Consider the following 25,009-nt stretch of genomic DNA (forward strand, 5'->3'; position numbering starts at 1 on the left):
GACTAATGCTTGGTAAAGTGCAGTAGGAAAATATATTTATCCAATTAAGGAGGTCATCACTGTCCTGAGTTTGCAAGAACTGATCAGGGCAGATGATGGCATCTAGAAAATCTCTCATCCGTAAAGTCACCAAAAGCGTAACTTGGGGACTGCCTGTACTGAAACTGGAAATACAATGGGATGGTTGATTCTGATTTTGGTATTCAATGATAATACTTAATATTTTTACATTTGAGAGTCTTATCTAATTCCTTCATAGTGGCCCTTCCAAGTCCTAGTCCTTTTCTGATCAAATACTATACAGTAATCTCCTTTTGATAATTATTGCTGTTGTTATTTATACCCTGCTTTATCTCTCCCGGAGGAGACTCAAAGTGAGAGCTGCAGGATGTGAAGGTTGAGAGAGGCCAGCACTAGTTTAATTAATTTCCCCATGTTTTTATGATAGAATCGATTGAGAAATTACATTTATAACCCAGGAACAGAAATGTAATAACACTAATATAGTATATATAATATTCATAATGTTGTAATAAATATATGTACTACAACTTATGATATAATACATTATATTGTATAATACTAATAATATGATATACTAGTAGTGTATTATATATATTGTGGTATAATAATATAGTACAATATAATGATATATATAAGAACATAACAATTGTAGATTATATATTACAAATAATATTGCAGTATAGTGATATAGTAATAATAATAAAATTTATTTATAGTCTGCCCTATCTTCCCAGAGGGTCTCAATAATACTGACATTGTACTATGTTAATAATATATTATATATCTACATATAATATTGATAATATTATAATGTAATATAATACTAATATTAATGCAATATAATAATATATAATAATATTGTGTTGTTGAAGGCTATCATGGCCGGAATCACTGGATTGCTGTGAGTTTTCTGGGTTGTGTGGCCATGTTCCAGATGCATGACGTTTCACCTGTTTCATCTATGGCAGGCATCCTGAGAGGTTGTGAGTGTTGGAAACTAGGGTCTATATATCTGTGGAATGTCCAGGGTGGGAGAAAGAACTATTGTCTGTTGTCTATTTGAGGCAAGTCTAAATGTTACAATTGGCCACCTTTGATTAACCTGAAAAATCAGTCATAGCAGAGCATTTGATGAACCAACCTGGACACAGCATATTATTTGAGAACACAGAAATGCTGGACCACTCTAAGCACCACCATGTCAGGCTACACAGAGAAGCCATTGAAATCCACAAGCATGTGGACAATTTCAACAGAAAAGAGGAAACCATGCAAATGAACAAAATCTGGCCACCAGTATTTAAAAAACTCTAAAATCAGGACAGTAGATAAAGAACAACACTCAGAAAACAGGGAATTTCCAGGCAGGAAACAATCAGGGCCAATAAAGGATTCCCCCAGGCAAGAAGCAGCCAGGCTTTGAAGCTGCAAGGCCATTCAATGCTAATGAAGGTGGCCAATTGCAACATTCACACTTCCCTCAGACAAGAGTTTTTTCTCCCACTGTGGACGTTCCACAGATATAGAAATCCCACTTGCCTAATTTCCAACAGACCTCACAACCTCTGAGGATCCTGCCATAGATGTGGGAGAAACATCAGCACAGAGCGCTTCTGGAACAAGGCCACACAGTCCGGAAAACTCACAGCAAGCCTATAATAACATTGTAATACAGCAATACCAATATAGTAAATATAATTATAACCGATAATTTATAATATATAATGATATGCTGTTTTATTATTGTATACAGTAGAGTCTCAATTATCCAAGCCTCGCTTATCCAAGCTTCTGGATAATCCAAGCCATTTTTGTAGTCAAAGTTTTCAATATTTTGTGATATTTTGGTGCTAAATTCGTAAATACATTAATTACAACATAACATTACTGCATATTGAACTACTTTTTCTATCAAATTTGTTGTATAACATGATGTTTTGGTGTTTAATTTGTAAAACCATAACCTAATTTGATGTTTAATAGGCTTTTCCTTAATCCCTCCCTATTATCCAAGATATTCGCTTATCCAAGCTTCTGCCGGCCCGTTTAGCTTGGATAAGTGAGACTCTACTATATTTGTATATTTTAAATTGTAGCATTTTTTATTATGAGCCGCCTTGAGTCTCCGAATGGAGAGCTAAGGCGGGATATAAATAATGAAATAGTATTGATGTAAGGCTGTGAGCCGCTTTGAGTCTCCGAATGGAGAGTTAAAGGGGGATAGGTAAAGGTTTCCCCTGACATTAAGTCCAGTCATGTCCAACTCTGGGGGTTGGTGGTCATCTCCATTTCTAAGCCGAAGACCGCTGTTGTCCGTAGACACCTCCAAGGTCATGTGGCCGACATGAATGCATGTAGCGCCATTACCTTCCTGCCGGAGCGGTACCTATTGATCTACTCATATTTGCGTGTTTTCAAACTGCTAGGTTGGCAGAAGAGGAAGCTAACAGTAGGCGCTCACTCCGCTCCCTGGATTCAAACCTGCGATCTTTCGGTCTGCAAGTTCAGCAACTCAGTGCTTTAACACACTGTGCCACTAGGGGCTCTCAGCGGGATGTAAGCAAATAAATACAGTAGAGTCTCACTTATCCAAGATTCTGGATTATACAATGCATTTTTGTAGTCGATGGTTTCAATATATCGTGCTATTTCGGTGCTAAATTTGTAAATACAGCAATTACAACATAACATTACTGCGTATTGAACTACTTTTTCTGTCAAATTTGTTGTATTACACGATGCTTTGGTGCTTAATTTGTAAAATCATAACCTATTTTGATGTTTAATAGGCTTTTCCTTAATCCCTCCTTGTTATCCAAGATATTCGCTTATCCAAGCTTCTGCCGGCCAGTTTAGCTTGGATAAGGGAGACTCTACTGTAGTATTCATGCAAGGCAAATCAGGCTTCTCAGTTGTTATACTGATATACCTGGTTCTCTCTCAAAACTGTTAGGAACAAAGATATGCCAATGCATAAAATAAATAGCATATCTTCAGAAGTGTTATTTCAGTTGCTCAAAATGAACATGAAAAATGAAAAAATAGATTGCTTTTAAATCATGCTCTGAAGAGACCAAAACATAATCAGCCTTCGTTAAAAGTTAACTTAGTTGATTTACTTACAAAGCTTCATGTATTCAGCATACAGGTACATTGGTTATTGGTTCAAAGTTTCAACCAGGCCTGGGCCAACTTGGGCCTTCTCCCCAGGTGTTTTGGACTTCAACTGCCGCCATTCCCAACAGCCTCAGGACCCTTCCTTTTCCCCCTCAGCCGCTTAAGCGGCTGAGGGGGGAAAGGAAGGGTCCTGAGGCTGTTAGGAATGGCGGCAGTTGAAGTCCAAAACACCTGAGGGGAAGGCCCAAGTTGGCCCAGGCCTAGTTAACACAATCTGTTCTCTAAAACATTTTCTTCAGCCTAATACATTCCTCAATAGAGACTAACTGCAGCATTCTGACGCTGACTGACTTCTAAACTGAGGTAAAACATACTGTACTGACCGTACTGACTCTGAGGTAAAACGTACTGTGCTGACTCTGAGGTAAAATAAAAATGGCTTCCAAAATGGCGCCTCAACTTGAAGAGGCCCAGATCTGGTCACATGGTCTGTAGTCCCGCCCACAAACAACATAGAGCCCAGGGCAAAACTGCATACTAAATCATATTATTTACCTGGCCCCTGTCCTAAACTTTAGACTTAGGGTTGACCTACGTCGACCTGGTCTTTGAAGATCTCTTTGCTTAGCTACAGCCTTATGAGACCATCTAGATGGCATTTGGAGGTCACTTTCCTTACCTATTGTATTGCTATTGTATTACCTATGGTCCTATGAGACCGTCTAGATGGCCTTTGAGGGTCCCTTTCCTTACCTATGGCCTTATGAAATCATCTAGATGGTCTTTGAGGGTCCCTTTCCTTATCTGTGGTCTTCTGATGGCCTGATGAGAACATCTAGATGGCCTTTGAGGGTCCCTTTCCTCACCTATGGTCTTATGAGACCATGTAGATGGTCTTTGAGGGTCCCTTTCCTTATCTGTGGTCTTCTGATGGCCTTATGAGATCATCTAGATGGCCTTTGAGGGTCCCTTTCCTTACCTATGGCCTTATGAAACCATCTAGATTGTCTTTAAGGGTCCCTTTCCTTATCTATGGTCTTCTGATGGCCTGATGAGAACATCTAGATGGCCTTTGAGGGTCCCTTTCCTTACCTATGGTCTTATGAGACCATCTAGATGGCCTTTGAGGGTCCCTTTCCTTACCTATGGCCTTATGATGTAGCGGAAGCCAGACTTCCCCTTTTCTCAGCTTGTCGTGTGTCTTGTGCGGACGCAGTGGAAGTAGGAGACAGACAACTGGAGGTTTTTTCTCTTTTTTTCTTCCAAGGAAAGCAGTTTACTAGAGTTCCTGCAGCTGCAGAGGTTCATCCCACGCACAACTAGATGCTGAAAAGGGAGAACCCCGCAGACAGGGTCGAGTGTCTATTTATACAATTCAGTGGGTTCGGTTTACGACCGCCCACATATCAAACCATTGGTGCATATTTGTGGTGCAGTATTACATTTCATTACTTTCGTTTCTCTCAAAACACATGATTTCAGGGAAACCATGTGATAACCCATCGGCTGTGTTCCTGGCCTGCTCGTACCTCCTTATATGGCCATTTCCTCCTACCCCTTCATTCCTGCCTTATTCCCCCATTTTTTTTTTTTTTTTTTTTGCGAAGCGTGTATACAAAAGCTGAAGCAAACTAAATGAGCAGACTTATGGGTCCCTCCAATCCCTTCTAGCTTGCAGCCAAGCTATCTTTTCAGTGGAAAATGAGCGCAGAATAGCATTTGTACATAGTTTCATCACCAGAGGTAAACAACACATGAGAATTAAAAATATTAATCAGGTTTTAGAAAGGACATAGTCCACAGTAGAATTCTGATCTAGCCCAGTCACTTGGCTTCTTCCGATGATGGATTTGTTGCTATGGCCAGAGGTGGCAATTCACATACATGTCCAACTTTCAGGTCTTTTCAGTCTTTGGCATAAAGTCAAACTGGGGGTGTGTTCCCTCTTCCTTGATCAAAGGAATAATGTTCAGTTAATTTGAAGAAAGTCTCTTTGTCCAATCAAGTCTCTAGTCTCTAAGAATTGTCTCTGTGTAAAGAAAAGTCTGTAAAGAAAATCTCCATCTCTCACAGGGCTTTAGCTGTCATACCCAGTATGTGTGGCGTGGGGTAGACTTAAACTCCTACGGGTTTTGGATTCCAAAACAGGCCTTCCAGTAATAATGCCTTATGGATCTCCATTTTTGGAAAACAGGCCTCTCAGTAACAATGCCTTATGGATCTCCAATTTAGGAACAGGAGTCCAAAAAGCTGAAAAAGAAAGCAGGAAGACAGTGAGAGAGAATGGGGGAGGGGGAACGGATTACCCATCTGTCGATCATCCTGTTCGGCATCACTTTTGTCTCAGCCAATCTTGTTGAAATCCCTTGTCTCTCCACGGGTGAGGCAGGTAGGCCACTATTCAGCTCCCAAACGACCCCTCCATGGCCTCTTGAGAAATGATTCCTCCATGGGCCTTCTTTCGCGATCTGCAGTAATCCTTTTTACTCTGGTCCTGCTGCAATGGTTAACTTATTTTATTCTTTGTCACATTGTCTCCGTGCTATATCCTCCTTTTGGCTTAAAAAGCAAGGTTGTTAGATGGCATATGAAAAAAGTCCCTCATTGTCTCTCAAATCCGTCAAAAATCCGAATTATTTGCAATGTCCCATTACAAAAGGTCCTATCCAGGAGAGTTGGGTCAAAATAGAAAATTGTATGTTGTTGAGTTGGTCAGCCCTTACAGCCTCCAGCCTGATGCCACACTCCATCACAGCCTTAACACTCAGCAACACCTATAGGCCCTCCCAGGCCTCTCAATAAACATGTCTCATAGACTTCTGGGTTTATCCCATACAGGAGTTCAGGACCTGTAGCAAAAAACAATGAGAGGGAAAAGAAGGGGAGGGAAATACTCATCCTTCCAGGCTGTATGGCTCTTGAAGCACTCTCTCTAGTCGTTTCGCTCACATCCACGGCAGGCCTCCTCAGAGGTTGTGCCTTTGACAACACACTCATCTGTCTTGAAATCCAACAAAATCTTTCTTCTCCACATCTTTTCTTTTCTTTTCCGCAAACGATTTAACAATCGTCTATCCACTTGCTGCAATGCAATCTTCCACTCCAGTCCTGCTGCAGTGTTAAACTTACTCAATTCCCCTTTTACACCGACTCGTTGAACAGCTCAAAATTTGTTAGTAACACATGTTGAAAAGCCTCCTGCCGCTTCTCAAATCTGGCAAAATCCAGGCTGGGGGCGATGGAAAAAATGCCCCTATTTGCATGATCTAATGTCCCGTTTACAAAAGTCCTAGTCCTTCCTTTCCGTAACCTTTAGAAAGAGTTGGGCCAAAATCACAAAGTTCAGAATCCAAATCTCACAAAATTATTATGAAGCAACATGAGATGCAGCCAATTATATCATGTCTTTGGTTCTCAAAAGGATAACTTTTTATCACTTGGGCACTAGCTCCCTTTTTGAATAAAATGTCAATCAAAAATTTAAAAATCAATGTCAGTTCTTAATCCTTCTGTGTCAGGAATATGGGGTCAATTTTTTTTTCAAAAATAATTTATTATTATTATTATTATTATTTTTGCACTGCCAACTTGTGACAGTTTTCCATACAAAGTCTCTACAACCAATAACTCCTCTCCTTGTATTCCAAAGTGCTGCAAAAAAAAAAAAGAACCTCCAACATTTCCCTATAACCTGTAAGGGGTTTAAAGTCTGTAGAACAGAAAAAAGGGGGAGTAGCCCACAGAGGCTTGAGTTTTCAAAAGTGCACTTGTTCAGGCTCATTTTTTTTTCCTTGAGATTCAATTTCTGGGCAGATGTCCAGCTCTTATCTGTTGTATCACCATGTTCTCTAAAAACACTGAAGCATTGTTCTTTCAAAACAAGGATTTTTTTTTTCAAGCCTAAGACCATTTTTTTTTTCAAAAAAAAATATCTACAGCTTCCGAATTGCTTCTGAACAAATCTACTAACATTGTTTATAACTCTTTATGCATTTTGAATTCAACACATACATCTCATTCACACAAGGTCCACAGGAATTCTGATTAGTGGTTAGTTGTTTAGATAAAGTCACACACTCTCTCTCAGCTCATGAAACATTCTCACCCAGTTGTCCCAAAATAAGTCCAAAGCAAGGATTTAAGATCCAGGTGAAAGACAGAACCCCAATATATATATATATATATACACACATTTACATCATCATTTTCTTTCTTTCTTTTTTTTTTTTCATATTAAATTCACATTACATTTTTAAAACTTCACTAGTTCACAGCGGCTTTCATTGACCTTGGCTGTCCACTGGAATTCCATTATCTTTCTCTGGGCATTTCGCCTGAGTTTAACAAGAATGACAGGGAGTTTTTTACCTTGGGCTGTCTGCCAAGATTTTCTCACTATCTTTTTGGCATGAGGCCCAGGTGCAAAGGAAAACTTTTTAAGAAAACAGCCTTTGTTCCTCAGAAATAACAAGGAAAAACTCCTTTGAAAGACAGTTTTAACAGCCTCCCTCCCTTTTTCTCGCCTCTCTGCAGCTTGTCAGCAAAAGCAAACTAGCACAGACAGACCCTCTTCGGATCAGATTTTTTCAACCGTAATAAAACATTTCTAGATATTTGTGCTCAACATTTTTTGTGTAAATCTATAGACTCATTTTTCATTTTCACTTCAATATTACCACGAAACATGCAGAACTTGAAACTCATTATTCCCCACACATGACAAAGAAATCAAACAGTTTTTTTTTTTCCCCTTTCCCCGGGAGTTGCAACTCCTCATGAGCCCTGCACGACTTGGTCTTGGGGCACCCTCACAAGTCTTGTTCTCTGGGGAATTCCTTCTACGGCTCTACTTGCAACTGAGCCGAAATTGTCTAACATACACTGTAATGGGGTGGTGGATTTGAACCCACTGCCTCCCATCCTGCCTAATAGAGGGGACTGCCTTGGACTGTGCACCTGGACACTCAACGGTGTGTGTCAGGAATCACAAGACAGAACCCCTTTATACCTCCCTGGGAACCTTTGTGTGTCCCCTCCCAGCGCTGGTAACTGTGTTCCCTTAGTGTCTCATTTTAACCACTATACTTGCCAGATTGCTGTAGACGTCGGACCAACCTTCGCCCCTGGACTTTTCCCTGGATCCCTTTCCTCCTGGCTGGTTTCTTTGGAACCTCACTGTCGTTGCGGCTCCCACCGTCGGCCGGCGTTGGCATCAGAGGCAAGTACCGCAGCCGGTCTTACAATATTCAGGGGCCCCTTCTCGTCTCACGGTAGTTGCCTCTGGCCCCCACCGCCGAGTTGGGACCGTCCCGCCAACGGGATCCGTCTCCGATCTCCTGGCCCGTCTTATTGTGGAATCACGTCGGGGTCACCAGAAAATGTAGCGGAAGCCAGACTTCCCCTTTTCTCAGCTTGTCGTGTGTCTTGTGCGGACGCAGTGGAAGTAGGAGACAGACAACTGGAGGTTTTTTCTCTTTTTTTCTTCCAAGGAAAGCAGTTTACTAGAGTTCCTGCAGCTGCAGAGGTTCATCCCACGCACAACTAGATGCTGAAAAGGGAGAACCCCGCAGACAGGGTCGAGTGTCTATTTATACAATTCAGTGGGTTCGGTTTACGACCGCCCACATATCAAACCATTGGTGCATATTTGTGGTGCAGTATTACATTTCATTACTTTCGTTTCTCTCAAAACACATGATTTCAGGGAAACCATGTGATAACCCATCGGCTGTGTTCCTGGCCTGCTCGTACCTCCTTATATGGCCATTTCCTCCTACCCCTTCATTCCTGCCTTAATGAAACCATCTAGATGGTCTTTGAGGGTCCCTTTCCTTATCTATGGTCTTCTGATGGCCTGATGAGAACATCTAGATGGCCTTTGAGAGTCCCTTTCCTTACCTATGGTCTTATGAGACCATGTTGATGGTCTTTGAGGGTCCCTTTCCTTATCTGTGGTCTTCTGATGGCTTGATGAGAACATCTAGATGGCCTTTGAGAGTCCCTTTCCTTATCTAAGGTCTTATGAGACCATCTAGATGGTCTTTGGAGTTCTCTTTGCTTACCTATGGTCTTATGACATCGTCTAGATCAAGAGTCCCCAAACTAAGGCCCATGGGCCGGATGCGGCTGTCCAAGGTCATTGACCTGGCCTCTGTCCTAAACTTTAGATTTAGGGTTGACCTAAGTCTGAAACGACTTGAAAGCACACAACAACAATCCTAATTTTGGACTATTACATCATAATCCGCCCCCCTAGTAGTCTGAGGAACTATGAATTGGCCCTCCACTTAAAAAGTTTGAGGACCCCTGGTGTCACCTGTACGCAGATGATGTCCAACTCTCTCACTCCTTCCCACCTGTCACTAAGGATGCTGTGCAGGTCCTGTGTTTGGCCTCTGTGACAGTCCGGATGAGGGCAAACAAATTGAAATTGAATCCAGACAAGACAGAGGTCCTCCTGGTCAATCGCAAGGCCAAACAGGGCATAGGGTTACAGCCTATAAAGCCCTAAATGGTTCCGGCCCAGCTTACTTGTCCAAACGGATCTCCCTCTATGATCCACCTCGGAGGTTAAGATTGTCGGGGTAGGCCCTGCTCTCGATCCCACCACCCTAACTGAAATGGCAGGCAAAGGTTTGAGGTAATGCGACAAAGAGAGTTCCGATTGCTGCAGAAAAGGACGTTTATTCTCAGTGGCCAGAGAGAATAAGCATAGGAAGGACCCCCTCCTGTAATCAGGAAAGCAAGGGTACAGAACAAAGAAACACAGGCCTTTTTATACCATTTTTGCCTTCATCTACCTACGTCATATAGGCATTATCCATCACCAATTAGTGTCAAAAAAGTCTTACTTTGCACTTTACTAAAAGCTACTTTTGCATTTTCCTAAAACATAGGCTACTTTCAAGACCTCTGACCCTCCATTAAGCCTTATCTAAGGAATTCCTATCTAGGCTTCCTGGGGTTCCATTAATTGAGGAATTTCCCCATCTTAGCTTTTAGGGAGTCATTAGCACTCCTACATAGTGCCAGGTTACTTCAAGCTTATCTTGACAACCCAAAGAGCCTTAATTTGTCTTGTCCTCTGGTATGGGAGCTTATCTGGTCTTGTTGACACTTGACATATGTCTCTGCCACTTTGGGTGAACGTTGGTCTCTGCTATGAGGAGACTGGGTATTTGCTAGGCAGAGTGTATTTTGGGGCTATATGCACACATCCTGCTTGTGATTACTCTATATATTTTCTTATTCCTATTTCTAATATGATTACATTCAATATATGAGTTCCAATACAAGTATTATATTTTCCCAATACACCTTCATCATAACAAGCGTGACTGGTGGGAACGAGAGACAGAGCCTTCTCAGTGGTGGCCCCCCATCTGTGGAACTCCCTGCCTAATGAAATCAGGTCAGCCCCCTCTCTTCTGTCCTTAAACTTAAAACATGGTTGTGGGACCAGGCATTTGAGCAGCAGACGTATGATTTGTATGTCTGACAATGGACAGAACTTGGACTATGACTCTGAACTTGTGTAATTTTAAATGGATGCTTTTATAAGTGATGTTTTTAACTACAGTAGAGTCTCACTTATCCAAGTAAACGGGCCGGCAGAACCTTGGATAAGCGAATATCTTGGATAATAAGGAGGGATTAAGGAAAAGCCTATTAGACATCAAATTAGGTTATGATTTTACAAATTAAGCACCAAAACATCATGCTTTTCAACAAATTTGACAGAAAAAACAGTTCAATTCATAGTAATGCTCTGTTGTTATTACTGTATTTACGAATTTAGCACCAAAATATCACGATATATTGAAAACATTGACTACAAAAATGGCTTGGATAATCCAGAAACTTGGATAAGCGAGGCTTGGATAAGTGAGACTCTACTGTATTTATATCACAACATATATAATACGCTAGCAGTATATTATACTACTGTATTAGCATTATATAATATATTTATTTATTTATTTATTTCCATCATTTATATGCTGCCCTTCTCACCCGAAGGGACTCAGGGCGGCTCACAATACAGTAGAAAAATAAAACATAGCAATTAAAACAATCAATTTAAAACAATCCAATAAATACATTTAAAACAGTATAATAAAATACTTAATCCATTCGTCCACATAAACCTTGCACGTAAACCTTAGTCCGGACCGGGTTAAAGCCATCATAATTCATTCATTAAACGCTTGTTCGCAAAGCCAGGTCTTTACCTTTTTTCTGAAACTCAGAAGGGATGGAGCCTGCCGGATGTCACTGGGGAGGGAGTTCCACAGCCGAGGAGCCACCACCGAGAAGGCCCTGTCCCTCGTTCCCACCAGCCGCACTTGTGAGGCAGGTGGGACCGAGAGCAGGGCCTCCCCAGACGATCTTAAAGTTCTCATGGGCTCATAGGAGGAGATACGTTCGGATAGGTAAGTTGATATTGTTCTATATCATTGTTCTATATCATAAGTTGTAGTATATATATTATATTACGTTATTAATATTATATAGAACATATTAGTATTATTACATTACAATGTTATTTCATAATAATACACATATGGATAATGATGTCATAAACAATGTTGCGTCCCCTTTAACGCACTACTATTATGCATATTTTGCAAGAGCGTGGAAAGGCGGCCGAGCCACGTGACGCACAAGCTTTGCATAGTAAGCCCCGCCCCCTTGCCCTGAGGGGCGTGACGGCGCGAGTGACGTGCTCTCTCTCTCTGCTGACGCCTGCGTAGGGGCGGGGCAGAGGAAGCGCGTCACCCGCGCCGCCTCTTCCTCCCTAGCCCTGCCTTTCCCCTCGCCGGCCGCGAGGGGGCGCAGTGCCTGGAAAGAGCGGCCGTTTGCGCCTGCGCAGTGGCTCTGCGACTGAGGCGGCGGTCGGATGCGTCCGCGGCTGCGGGGCACGGCGACGCGGAGGGAGGGGGGGCTATGCAGCCGCCACAGCCGCCCCCCTACGAGTTCCTCGGCGAGGAGAACGGGCAGAAATGGCGGGGGCTGCTCGTGCCGGCCCTCAGGAAGGTCAGTCCGGCCGCTATCCCCCCTCCCCTCAGCACCAGGCCCGCGCATGCGCACTCGCGGCCTCCCTCAGCTCCCTCATTCCTTCCTCAGAGGCCACGCCCCCTTCAGGGTCTCTTCTCCCGTTCCCTCTCTGAAGCCACGCCCACTCGCTAGGGCACGCCCCCTTCTCCCGGAGACTGGCCTCACTTCAGACAGGTCTCCGTTCCAACCCTCCTCTCTCGGAAGCCACGCCCACTTCCCAGAAGCCACGCCTTTCATCAGAAGCCACGCCTTTCCCCATCCCTTTCTGGGTCTCTGCCAAAATTAGGGTGCGCATTAGATTCACGTAATATGGTCATAATATAATAATAACAAAAATTATAATAATAAGCTTTAAGTAAAAATAATAGTAAGGAGCCCCGGTGGCGAAGTGCGTTGAAGAGCTGAGCTGCTGAATTTGCAGACCGAAAGGTCCCAGGTTCAAACCCCAGGAGCGGCGTGAGCAGCCGCTGTTAGCTCCAGCTCCAGCCAACCTAGCAATTCGAAAACATGCCAATGTGAGTAGATCAATAGGTACCACTCCGGCGGGAAGGTAATGGCGCTCCATGCAGTCATGCCGGCCACATGACCTTGGAGGTGTCTACGGACAACGCCGGCTCTTCGGCTTAGAAATGGAGATGAGCACCAACCCCCAGAATCAGACATGACTGGACTTAACGTCAGGGGAAACCTTTACCTTTACCTTTTTAATAATAATAGTACAGTAGAGTCCCACTTATCCAACATAAACGGGCCAGCAGAACGTTGGATAAGCGAATAATAATAATAATAATAATAATAATTTTATTCTTATACCCCGCTTCCATCTCCCTGTGGGGACGCGGGGCGGCTTACAAATGTAGAACAGAAGTACAATAACATCAGGAACCGAACAACAACGCAAATGAAAATTTAAAAAGACATAAATAAAATGACAACCGTTAATAAAACACAGGTTAAAATACAGCAATAGAATCATAAAAATGGACTGGGCAAAAGTGCACTAAGTAAGACTTGTAAACATGGTGGAAGTTAAAATGCTATAAGATCATGGGGGAGAAACCTCAAACGGGGGTGAACCCTAAGACTAGTGCGGGAAGTTTATCATTGCAAATAGGCGGTACTTATTCAAAAGCCTGAGTGAAGAGCCAAGTTTTCAGGCTTCCTGAATACTTCCAGAGTGGAAGCTTGCCTAATTTCCCTGGGGTGCACGTTCTAGAGCCGGGGGGCCACCACGTTGGATAAAAAGGAGAGATTAAGGAGAAGCCTATTAAACATCAAATTAGGTTATGATTTTACAAAAACATCATGTTATACAACTAATTGACAGAAAAAGTAGTTCAATATGCAGTAATGCTACGTAGTAATTACTGTATTTACGAATTTAGCACCAAACTACCACGATGTATTGAAAATATTGACTACAAAAATGCATTGGATAATCCAGAACGTTGGATAAGCGAATGTTGGATAAGTGAGACTCTATTGTAATAGTAACAATAATAAATAATAATGATAGTAACATAGTAATAATAATAATATGCTTTATTTATATCCCTCTCCCCGGAGAGATTCGGGTTGGCTTAACAACAAAACAAATGAATACAGTAAATGATAGAATAATAAATAATAATGATAGTAACATAGTAATAATAATAATATGCTTTATTTATATCCCTCTCCCCGGAGAGATTCGGGTTGGCTTAACAACAAAACAAATGAATACAGTAAATGATAGAATGCAGACAATAATCACATACCAATTAATAGAAACAAAATAGCACAATAATGTAAACATAAACAATTTTAAAGACTATAAGGCCGCCTAAAACCAGTATATAATGCCATTTAAAACCAGGCATTCCTACTATCAGAGTATCCAGGCTATAAATTATAGCTCCAGTAACTATTTTAAATCCTTTTTCATAGGTTTGTTGACACTTTTAGCCATTATCAAAAGCATGCATAAATAACCAGGTTTTCACCTCCTTCCTAAACGTTATGAGTGTATGTGTTTGTCCAATTTCCCTTGAGAGCGCATTCCAAAGTCAGGGAGCCACTACCGAGAAGGCTTCACTCTCGTCCCCACTAACCTCGCTTGTGAGGCAGGTGGGATCGAGAGGAGGGTCTCCCTGTCTGATCTGAATGCTAAACCAAAGGGGAAGCTGTTTCGGGACCTCCTCTTTGAGGGACCTTATTAGAATTATTATATTTGTTGATACCTTTCTTTATCTCAAAGAAAGCGTTCTGAAGACTCAGAGAAGTGACTGTTTGGTTGCCATAAGGAAGGTTCTGTTCAACATCTTTCTTAATGACTTGGATGAAGGTTTAGAGGATGTGCTTCTTATCAAGTTTGCAGATGGGACCAAATTAGGAGAGAGAGCTTAATACTCCAAAGGACAGGATCAGGATGCAAAAGGACCTCAACAGATTAGACAGGTGATTGACCAAAACCAGTATATAATGCCATTTAAAACCAGGCATTCCTACTATCAGAGTATCCGGGCTATAAATTATAGCTCCAGTAACTATTTTAAATCCCTTTTCATAGGTTTGTTGACACTTTTAGCCATTATCAAAAGCCTGCATAAATAACCATGAATGAATTTCAACAAGGACAAATGTAAGATACTCCACTTAGACAGAAAAAAGGATGATACAGGGTGGGAGACGCCTGTCTCTACAACAATCCATGTGAGAAAAATATTGTCTTTGTGGATAACAAGCTGAACATGAATGTAATGCAGCAGCTAAAAAGGCCAATGGGATTTTGAGCTGAATCCAAAGGGGTCTAATGTCTAGATCTATGGTTCCTGGTGCCTCTCTATTCTGCTTTGGTTAGATCTCACCTGGAATCACACTGTGTCCAGTTCTGAGCAGCACAGTTCAAAAGATAAGGACTCTAAGCTGGAAGGTGTCCAGCGGAGGGCGACTCAAGTGGTCAAAGGTCTGGAGACCATGAATCCCTCAGAGGAGCATCTTAAAGAACTCAGTCGGTTTTGCCTGCAGGAGAGAAAGTTGAGAAGAGACATGAGAACCATGTATAAATATCTGAAAGGCTGACATAAGGAAGAGGGAGCAAGCTTGTTTTCTGCTGCCCTTGAAACTAGGACTCAGCGCAATGGGTTCAGATGACAGGAAAGGAGATTCCACCTGAACATTAGGAAGAACTTCCTGACTTCAAGAAGAGCTGTTCAGCAATGGAACTCTCTGCCTCGGAGTGTAATTAAGGCTCTTTCCTTGGAGGCTTTTAAACAGAGGCTGGATGGCCATCTGTTGGGGGTGCTTTGATTTTCCTGCATGTCAGGGGGTTGGACTAGTTGGCCCATGTGGTCTCTTCCAACTCTTATGATATTTATTTTATTTATGATTTATTACATCATTTCTACCCCGCCCTTCTCACCCATCAGGGGACTCAGGGCGGCTGATACTATGGAAGCAGCTTGACATTAAAAACCATAGCATTCTCTGACCACATCGTAAACACCTTAATTTTTAAATTAACTTTGCTTTTGTGGCTGCCACTATGTTCAATTGGTTGAGACTCAGTGATGGGATACTCATTGAAAAACTATCACAAAATGGGTTGTAGTATGTTGCTCCACAAAGACAACGTTTTCTATGTTTTTATGATCGAAACAATTAGAGCTGACATTTACACCTCGCCTGGAATCCCCCAATGGGGTGAGAAAAGTGGGGTAGAAATGAAGTAAATAAAAATAAATAAAAATAATCCAGGAACAAAAATTGTGTTACATATTATTATTATTACGTTTATTTACATCCTGCTTTTTCTCTCCATAAGGAGACTGAAAGTGACTAACATTAAGAGCATTGCAATACAATTTAAAATATACAAATGTACAAATTTTAAAATAGTATTAAACGTCATTAGTATTAACAAAACTATTCAGATTAAATCCATAAAAACATATAAAACCACATTACATTGTGTAATTGAAGCACTTCTGACAGAGGACCACCCAAACCCTACCAGACAGCTCTCCCTCATGTTAAGGGGGAATCTCTTCCTGCAGTTTGAATCCAATGCTCCATGTCTTTTTTCTCTGGAGCAGTGGAAAACAAGCCATCTCCCTTCTTGATGTGACATTCTTTCTAAAACTCAAACATGGCTGTCTTGTCCCCTCTTAACGTTCTCTTTCCTGTGTCCCAGCTCCCTAAGTGGCTCCTTAAAGGGCAGGCATGGGCCAACTTCAGCCCTCCAAGTGTTTTGTACTTCAATTCCCACAATTGTGTTTCCTTCATCACAACTTTGGTCACTAGCCATCATGCGTGCTGGAACAGTCTGAGTATTGTAGTCCAGTGCAAACTTTTCCAAGCAGTGGATCAGTTCTCTCTGCCACCTTCATCCTCCCCCAAATGAAAATCTATTCACCAAACATGCAATTTTCCCTATTGTAGTACAGTAGAGTCTCACTTATCCAAACTTCACTTATCCAAGGTTCTGTATTATCCAAGGCACTCTGTCTTTTAGTAGTCATTGTTTTTGTAGTAAATGTTGCAACGTTTTGATGCTAAATTCATAAATACAGTAATTACTACATAACATTACTGTGTATTGAACTGCATTTCTGTCAATTTCTTGTAAAACATGTTTTGGTGCTTGATTTGTAAAATAATAATGTAATTTTATGTTTAATAGGCTTTTTCTTAATCCCTCCTTATTATCCAAGATTTTAGCTTATCCAATATTCTGCCGGCCTGTTTATCTTGGATAAGTGAGACTCTACTGTACTCTCTTTCAGAGATGTCACATGTATGCTTTACACCAAGATTATGCCATAGCATAGATAATGTTGTCATATGAAAGCTCCTAAAATAGCAGTAATTGAGGAAAAGAGGGGGCTTATCGATGAGATAATCCCTTTCTGTGTCTCACATGGGCACAGCCATCTTCATAAAGTACAATATCCAGTCTCACTGCAAATGCTCTGTCTCTGTTGTGTTCGTAAACATGCAAGTTACTGCTTGCCAGTACTATGTACATGCTGTAATCAAACCATACCATTCTACATATCGGTTAAGACCTCTGTTTTTGTACTTCCGAGAAATCCTGTTGCATGTCTGTTGCTGTCATTATTATCTCTAACAGACACTTCTGGGGAAAATAAAACATGCCTTTGCATGTATTATACATTCAGAAGTGCTAGTCTATGTGTATGTTTGTGCGTATGTCACAATCCTTGTATATAATATTTATGTCTACCCTTGCTTGTCAGTATAACCCCTCACAGTTATTTTTTTTCTCATTCCATACAACTAATTGTTGTTACTTTCAATTCTTATTGCAAATTCATGCTGTATGCACACACCTCTTAGCACATTAGTATCAAACTATGTCTTGGTAGGCATGGGCAAACTTTAGCCCTCCAGGTGTTTTGGACTTCAACTCCCACAATTCCTTATAGCCTACCGGCTGTTATGAATTATGGAAGTTGAAATCCAAAAATACCTGGAGGGCTGAAGTTTGTCCATGCTTGTCCTGTGCTCATAGTACTTACACTGTAGCATTTTCTATGTCAAACAGCCTTTTACTCTTTGCCTTGCATGACACACCCCCTCCTCGTGTTTGCCTGTGCTGTGTACACATAAACAGCGCTGTCTTTATGATCAGAACGGCACTCCTCTTCATTCCCACTCCAAAGCATTTAAGCCTATATGTTGCAGAAAAGGCAATCTGTGGCTGCTCAGTTGTTCTTGATGTGTTGGTGTCTTGGTGTTGGCCATACTGGCTGAGGACAGTGATAGAAATTGTAGTGCAGGAGGGCAACAGGTTGCCCATACCTACTGTGTCTGTATATGGAAAATATGCCCTGGCTTGGGACTTTCACCCAATGTACCTTTTCTCAGAAAAGTTGCTCAAATAGTTTTTTTGCCTGCATAGCCGACTTCGTTGCAGTCTTGTTTTTGAAGTAGTAGTATTACTTTTAGGCTGTTCCAAATTCCAGTTAAATTAGGCATAATTATTACCATGTTGTTCAGTATTTGACAGAACTCCTAAAAGAGGCTGCTATGTGATTCTGAATTTGACATTGTCCATCGATACACTCTTTTTTTTTTTTACTGTAATGTAGGATGCATCTACACTAGAATGAATGCAGTTTGACCACTTTAAGTACCATGACCCAGTGCTATGGAATCCAAGGAGCTGCAGTTTTATAAGGCCTTCAGTCTTTTCTGTTAAAGAGCTGATGCCTTGCCAACAGCAAATCCCAGGATCTAGGCTGCATCAAAGGGAGTCTAGTGTCTAGACCAGGCATGGACAAACTTGGGCCCTCCAGGTGTTTTGGACTTCAACTCCCACAATTCCTAACAACCTACTGGCTTTTAAGAATTGTGGGACTTAAAGTTTAAAATACCTGGAGGGCCCAGGTTTATCCATGCCTGATATATAGCCTGGTTACACTTTCTGGATTTTGTCCCATTCTGAAATCAAACACTATACTTTTGCACCAGTTGCTTTCTTTTGTGTACTGATTTGTGTGCCCATAGTGTATGTTGCTCCTTTCTATTCAGAGGGCAAACTACGCAAGCAGGTGTTCTTGTAGCAGGTATTTGCAGAACTGCAAAATTGTGCCAGAGAAGGAGGTGAGGTTACTTCTAGTGTACGTCATTAAAGATGTTTAAAAATAGAGAAGGGCGTTACAATAATTTTTAATAATCCCTTAAAATAATTTGCTATTTAGCTGCCAGGGGTAACAGGCCATTTCTTTTAGTTAGCACTTATCAAATGATTTTTTACTTACATGTAAAATCAGCTTTTCTTTTTGATACTTTGGTACAACTGATAACTCGTTTTATTGTATAACTGCCAGAATGACCTGTCCTTCGCCTGGCATGTGGACTCTTGGATTCAGTAGTGACACAAGCTGGTAGAAAGGTGTTCTCTTTTGGTAGAAGGCTCAGTAAATAGCAATATTTCCTTTTTTAAAATGCAAATATTTGCGTCTATTTTTGTCGAAGGCTTTCATGGCCGGAATCACTGGGTTGCTGTGAGTTTTCCAGGCTGTATGGCCATGTTCCAGAAGCATTCTCTCCTGACGTTTCACCCACATCTGTGGCAGGCACCCTCAAAAGTTGTGAGGTCTGTTGGAAACTAGGCAAGTGGGGTTTATATATCTGGAATGTCCAGGGTGGGATTAAGAACCCTTTTCTGTTTGAGGCAAGTGTGAATATTGCAATTGGCCACCTTGATTAGCATTGAATGGCCTTGCAGCTTCAAAGCATGACTGCTTCCTGCCTGGGGAACTCCTTTGTTGGGAGGTGTTCTTTCTCCAACTCTGGACATTCTACAGATATATAATATAAACCCGACTTGCCTAGTTTCCAAAGGACCTCACAACCTCTGAGGGTGCCTGTCATAAATGTGAGTGAAACATCAGGAGAGAATGCTTCTGGAACATGGGCCATACAGTCTGGAAAACTCACAGCAACCCAGATGCATCTATTCTTTCTCCCAAGTTCAAATAACTAATAGTGTTGCTATACTTCATAAACAGAAAGTGCCAAATGTGTCAGAGTAAAGCAACAGCCTTGGTTACTGTCCTGGGAGTCAGCTTTGTAGAATTTCTCTTTTTTTTACAAACCTGCAAAGGTTCACACAGAAATTAAAATAAGACATGGAGAATGATCCATTTATCCAAGCATTCACCAAAGTGGCTATATACAATTTGATTGAATACAGAACCTGCAGTGTTTCGAGTCAGGAAGCTCTTCCTAGCAGTTAGTAGAGAATGTTTTCAATCCTAGCTCCTTTACTGCCTGTGTACTCATTTATTTTTTCACCTTCAGAAAGTTATATAACCCACTGAAATCTACTTACATTAGGAAAGATATTTCTCATATGGAATCTTTCATCTGCCTGAGGTCTAAAATTTGATAGCTCAGTAATCTTAGTTAGGTACAGATGGCAGGGACACAAATGAGTGAAGTAATTTGTTAAAGGAAAACTATGCAAATAAGGGAATGTAAAACAGTGACATCTTCCCCTTCATGGGGTAACACCTTAGTAACAAAGAAGGTAATAACTTAAGGAAGATGTTGATGTGAGACTCAGAAGTGCGGTTGTGGCAAGATCCAACCCAGACCTCAAGTATGATACATTAATAAATTAAACTTATTTTCATTATTTAATTGAATCCAATGGTCTTCCTAGTGTGCCTGTAGGAAAGCTCTGGCCCATTGCTTTAAGAGTTTGTTGGAAATGCCATAAATTATTATAAATTGCACATAAATTATTTGAAAGGTTTTGTAAAAAAAATGTAAGATGTAAGTCTCTGTGTTAGTTAAAAGAGCTGATGTGTTAGAGCTCTAGATGACTTGTGTTTGTCGATCTGAAAGAGATGGGTGCTGTGTCCATTCCTGTTGTCTAGGAAGGAGTGGGTGGTTCCTTATTAAAGGTAATCTAGCCATAGTAGTAACCTTTCCCCCCAGTTAGACTACTGCGGTGCACTTTCCATGGAGCAGCTCTTGAAAACAATGGGGAACCTGCAGCCAGTGCTCACTTTCATGCCCCTCAGATACCATGGAATACTGGCTCTGAAGGAATTGCACTGGTTCCCTACATGGTTCTGTTCTACATTCAACAAGTTGAGACCTAAACAACTTGGGACCTCAATATGTGAGGAAACGTCTGCTGGAGAACCAAAGTCAATTGGAGAAGACCTTCTCCCATGTCTCATCAATAGAGGAAATACATTGTGGATGACATGAAAGAGGACCTTGTCTCCTGTGGCACACTGGTTGTGGACTTTCCTCTTCCAGAGACCCAATTTGCATCAGCAGTGAAATAATTTCAGTGCCTTGTTAAAGCCTTCGTGCTGAAATTGATTTTATCCAGCTTGCATATGTTCTATAGCAGGCAAGGGTCGACTTTGGTCCTCCAGGTGTTTTGGAATTCAGTTCCCACAATTCCTAACAGCTGGTAGGCTGTTAGGAATTGTGGGAGTTGAAGTCCAAAACACCTGGAGGGCCAAGGTTGGCCCATGCCTGTTCTATGTCCTGTCACCAATTTTTCATCCGAGTAAAACATATCTTTGCACAGGTTCAACAGCAGGTCCATCCCAACCTTTCAGCCAAGGAGGACTCCCTCTGCTACATCGAGGAGCTAATCTTTCAGCTGCTAAACAAACTGTGTGTTGCCCAGCCAAGGACTGTCCAAGATGTCGAGGTACGCAATGCAATATATGGAAGGGAAACAACAAGAGTTTTTTTTTAAAAAAAAAAATGCCTATATGGGGGAAAGGAACCGAAAAACCTATATTATTGGTGGCAAATGATGGTGGAAGAGGGGAAGTATTCTTCTTGTCTAAACTGACAAAACACATCATGGAATTCATGTGTCCACCGTGTGGTTCCAGATCTAAGTATCAACAAAGCCATGGCTTTAAGAAATATCTGAAGACAAGGGAGTTAAGTGGCTTTTTAATTAATTAAAATAATTTACATTCAAAAGGGGTTTCAGTTTTTTTTCTAATGCAACTATTGTGGGATCAAAGGGTATTGAAAATAGCATAACCTATTGGAAATGACTGCACCCAGTCTCTGGGCACATATCCCTTTGGAAATTAGTGGCAATCATAACCTTATTGAAAAGGTTAAAATGATGTCATATCTGTTTGACAAATGTGAATGTCCATAAATATGTGGAGACCACCTTTTGAAAACCACTAGTCAAGAAAAGCATGACTTTGTTAGAAGTCACCTCTTTGAAAAAGTGATATTCATAAGCATTCATGTAATGGCACACAGGTAACTCAGCTGTTAAACTGAGTTTGGTTAGCAGAGATGTTTCTTTGAAGTTGAAATTGCAGTTGTAATTGGCCAAAAGATATAGATTCCCATGTAATCTCTTAGTTTAAAATATGCACTTCTTTGAAAATTAATATATCTTGATTACTCATAAACATCTTTTATTAATTCACCTTACAGGCATGTTTCGTATTAAAGTTCAGTTAAAGATAGGATGTAATTCCTCTGTGTTGAGTACACAGGGTATCCTTCTTAACCAGTAGTCCATAGTTTTTAAGTATAGTTGAACTCACTGAAGTCCATAAGTCATACTTCTCTACTGAAGTCCAAAACAGTAACATGCATCTACCTCCAGTGAGGTGTAAAGCAGACCTAACACATTGAAGTCTATAATCACACACATCCACCTCCACTGAGGTGGGAAGCAGACTCTGATCTGAATACAAAATGGAGTCCTGAGTCTGAACATGCTCAGTACAATCACATGTCTATAACCCCTCCCACACCAAAGAGGTCAGTCAAACTGGCAAATCAACATACACATAGAATACAGGTTAGCAAATGTATACATTAACAAATAAATAGTGAAAGGCTTGGGAGGTTGCAGTTTCCAACAAAGGGGTTTCTTTTGAATGGGAGAGGAATGCAGAAAGAAATGGCTTCTGATAGAAATAGGAGATTGACTTATTTTCTTGAGGTTCCAGCCACTTCTTTCAAATCCCTGTCTTCCATTTGGACAGGAGCGAGTTCAAAAGACCTTTCCTCACCCGATTGACAAGTGGGCCATTGCAGATGCACAATCCGCCATTGAGAAGCGAAAGAGAAGAAACCCTCTCCTGCTGCCTGTGGAAAAAATACATCCCCTTTTAAAGGTACGTTGCACCAGAGACTCTCAATTGGTCTCCTGATTATTATTGTGCCATTTTTAATCAGTTCCCTGAATTTCATTGAATTCGGCCCATGGAGTATATGATGAAACAATTAAAATGAATTTTCCGTAGTCGTATGCAGATTGCCTTCCCCTCTTCAGTGTGGAAACGCAGCTTGCTTCCATTTCAACATTTATTAAAAGCCTTTCTTCCTTCTCTGTGGTTTACAAAACCCAGGCAGATAAAAATACTGCCCTGTGTTCAAATGACAGAAGCAAATACTGAAAGAGGAAACCAGAAGACACTGATCTCTGTGTCTTAAGCAGAGCACTAAAGATTAGTTGGATGTTACCTTCTTATTCTCAGCAGGCAGGTGTAAACTGCTTGTACCCAAGTATTTGTGCTTGGCTCCTTTCCCCCATAATTGTCACTCTTGGGATCTGTGCCACTGCCACCTCCATTCCTTTTTAATCAAATCCAAGTGGAATAAATGAGACTGCTCATGTGTTGTTTTTGTTCTAACTTTCAGGAAGTTCTTGGCTATAAAATAGATTATCAGGTGTCCCTTTACATCGTGGCTGTCCTGGAATATATCTCTGCTGACATCTTAAAACTGGCTGGCAATTATGTGTTCAATATACGGCACTTCGAGATTTCCCAACAGGACATTAAAGTGTCAATGTGTGCTGACAAGGTGAGGTGCTGAGCCCTCTGGAGCTTCTGCCAATGCTTCAAATGCAGCCAGAGCCACAGTTTGTGTGTGTGTGCTGCTAATTTGCTTCATGACTGCTGCCTGGCTATTGTTTACAATGTTGTATTTCATTTATATGTAAGCAGTAAGCCCGCACTTCTGAATCATCAGTCTTCCCAATGGCAGTATAAATCCTTTCCCTTACAAAGTGTTAGCTGGAATACTGTTTAGCTCCAAGCTTTTATTTTAAGCGGTGACTTCACATTTTATTACAAAACATTTGGTTGTATATAAAATGTCTTCCTCCTTCTTAGGTGTTGATGGATATGTTTGATCAGGATGACATTGGCTTGGTTTCTCTCTGCGAGGAAGAGCCCTCTTCTTCTGGTGAACTCAATTACTATGATCTTGTCCGGAGCGAGATTGCTGATGAAAGGCAGTATCTGCGAGAGCTGAACCTCATCATTAAAGTATTTCGAGAAGCATTTCTGTCTAACAGGAAGTTATTCACGCCTAATGTAAGTCATCTTTCTCCCCACACCATTTTGGGTTTGAAACATTTGCAGGGGGGAACAAAGTTGGAAGCATCCCCTTCCCAACATGAACAAAAAGGGGGTATGCAGACTTGGAGTGGAAGCTTGTTTATAAAGGGGAGAGAATTGCACTGGCCTGGATGGTAGAGAGAGAGTTGGTCCAGAAAATCAAAAGAAATGGGGCGTCCCAAGGAAAAGTCTTGAAAAGGGAGAATGTCAAATCATTCACAAGAGGATAATGAGATAAAGAGAAAATGAGCAAGGCCAAGGTTAGGGTAAAAACAGTCACAAAGTATACTGTAAACGTGTTGCTGTGAGTTTTCCGGGCTGTATGGCCATATTCTAGAAGTATTCTCTCCTGGCGTTTCACCCACATCTATGGCAAGCATCCTCGGATGTTGTGAGATCTGTTGGAAACTAGGCAAGTGGGGTTTGTATATCTGTGGAAGGTCCAGGGTGGGAGAAAGAACCCTTGTCTGTTTGAGGCAAGTGTGAATGTTGTAATTGGCCACCATGATTAGCATGTAATGGCCTTGCAGCTTCAAAGCCTGGCTGCTTCCTGCCTGGGGAATCCTTTGTTCGGAAGTGTTAGCTGGCCCTGATTATTTCCTGTGTGGAATTCCACTGTTTTCAGAGTGTTGTTCTTTATTTACTGGTCCCTCTGTAGAGTTGTCCACAGCTGCATGGTATATGGTAGACTCCTGCAGAGGTGAGAGGATCCTTCTTGTCCTTTGCTGAATGGAGCGTTTGTTGGATTTTCTTAGTGAGTCTGTAGATAAGTTGTAGGTTGTGTTTCTTCCTCAGCTTCCCTATGTGGTCAGTGGTTCCCTTGATGTCTGGTAAGAACACTTTTCCTCTGGGTGGAACTTTGTATTTTCTGTCATAGCTTGTTTTTGGCCTTGCAGCTCTTTTGATGTCTGAGGTGGAGTATCCACTGGCCTATAGAGACC

General features: G+C 41.4%; 1 protein-coding gene across 1 annotated transcript in view; it reads left to right on the plus strand.

The window, feature by feature from the left end:
• Nucleotides 1-11,977: 11,977 nt before the first annotated feature.
• Nucleotides 11,978-25,009, plus strand: part of sos2 (SOS Ras/Rho guanine nucleotide exchange factor 2) — a 42,450-nt gene continuing 29,418 nt past the window's right edge. Inside the window, exons 1-5 of the mRNA XM_008121984.3 lie at nucleotides 11,978-12,177; nucleotides 21,260-21,385; nucleotides 22,707-22,838; nucleotides 23,365-23,529; nucleotides 23,841-24,044. Coding sequence (XP_008120191.2) covers nucleotides 12,088-12,177; nucleotides 21,260-21,385; nucleotides 22,707-22,838; nucleotides 23,365-23,529; nucleotides 23,841-24,044 — 717 coding nt within the window. The 5' untranslated portion in view covers nucleotides 11,978-12,087. The remainder of the gene's footprint in view (nucleotides 12,178-21,259; nucleotides 21,386-22,706; nucleotides 22,839-23,364; nucleotides 23,530-23,840; nucleotides 24,045-25,009) is intronic.

Source organism: Anolis carolinensis, chromosome 1, assembly GCF_035594765.1.
Source record: "Anolis carolinensis isolate JA03-04 chromosome 1, rAnoCar3.1.pri, whole genome shotgun sequence".
Taxonomy (NCBI): domain Eukaryota; kingdom Metazoa; phylum Chordata; class Lepidosauria; order Squamata; family Dactyloidae; genus Anolis; species Anolis carolinensis.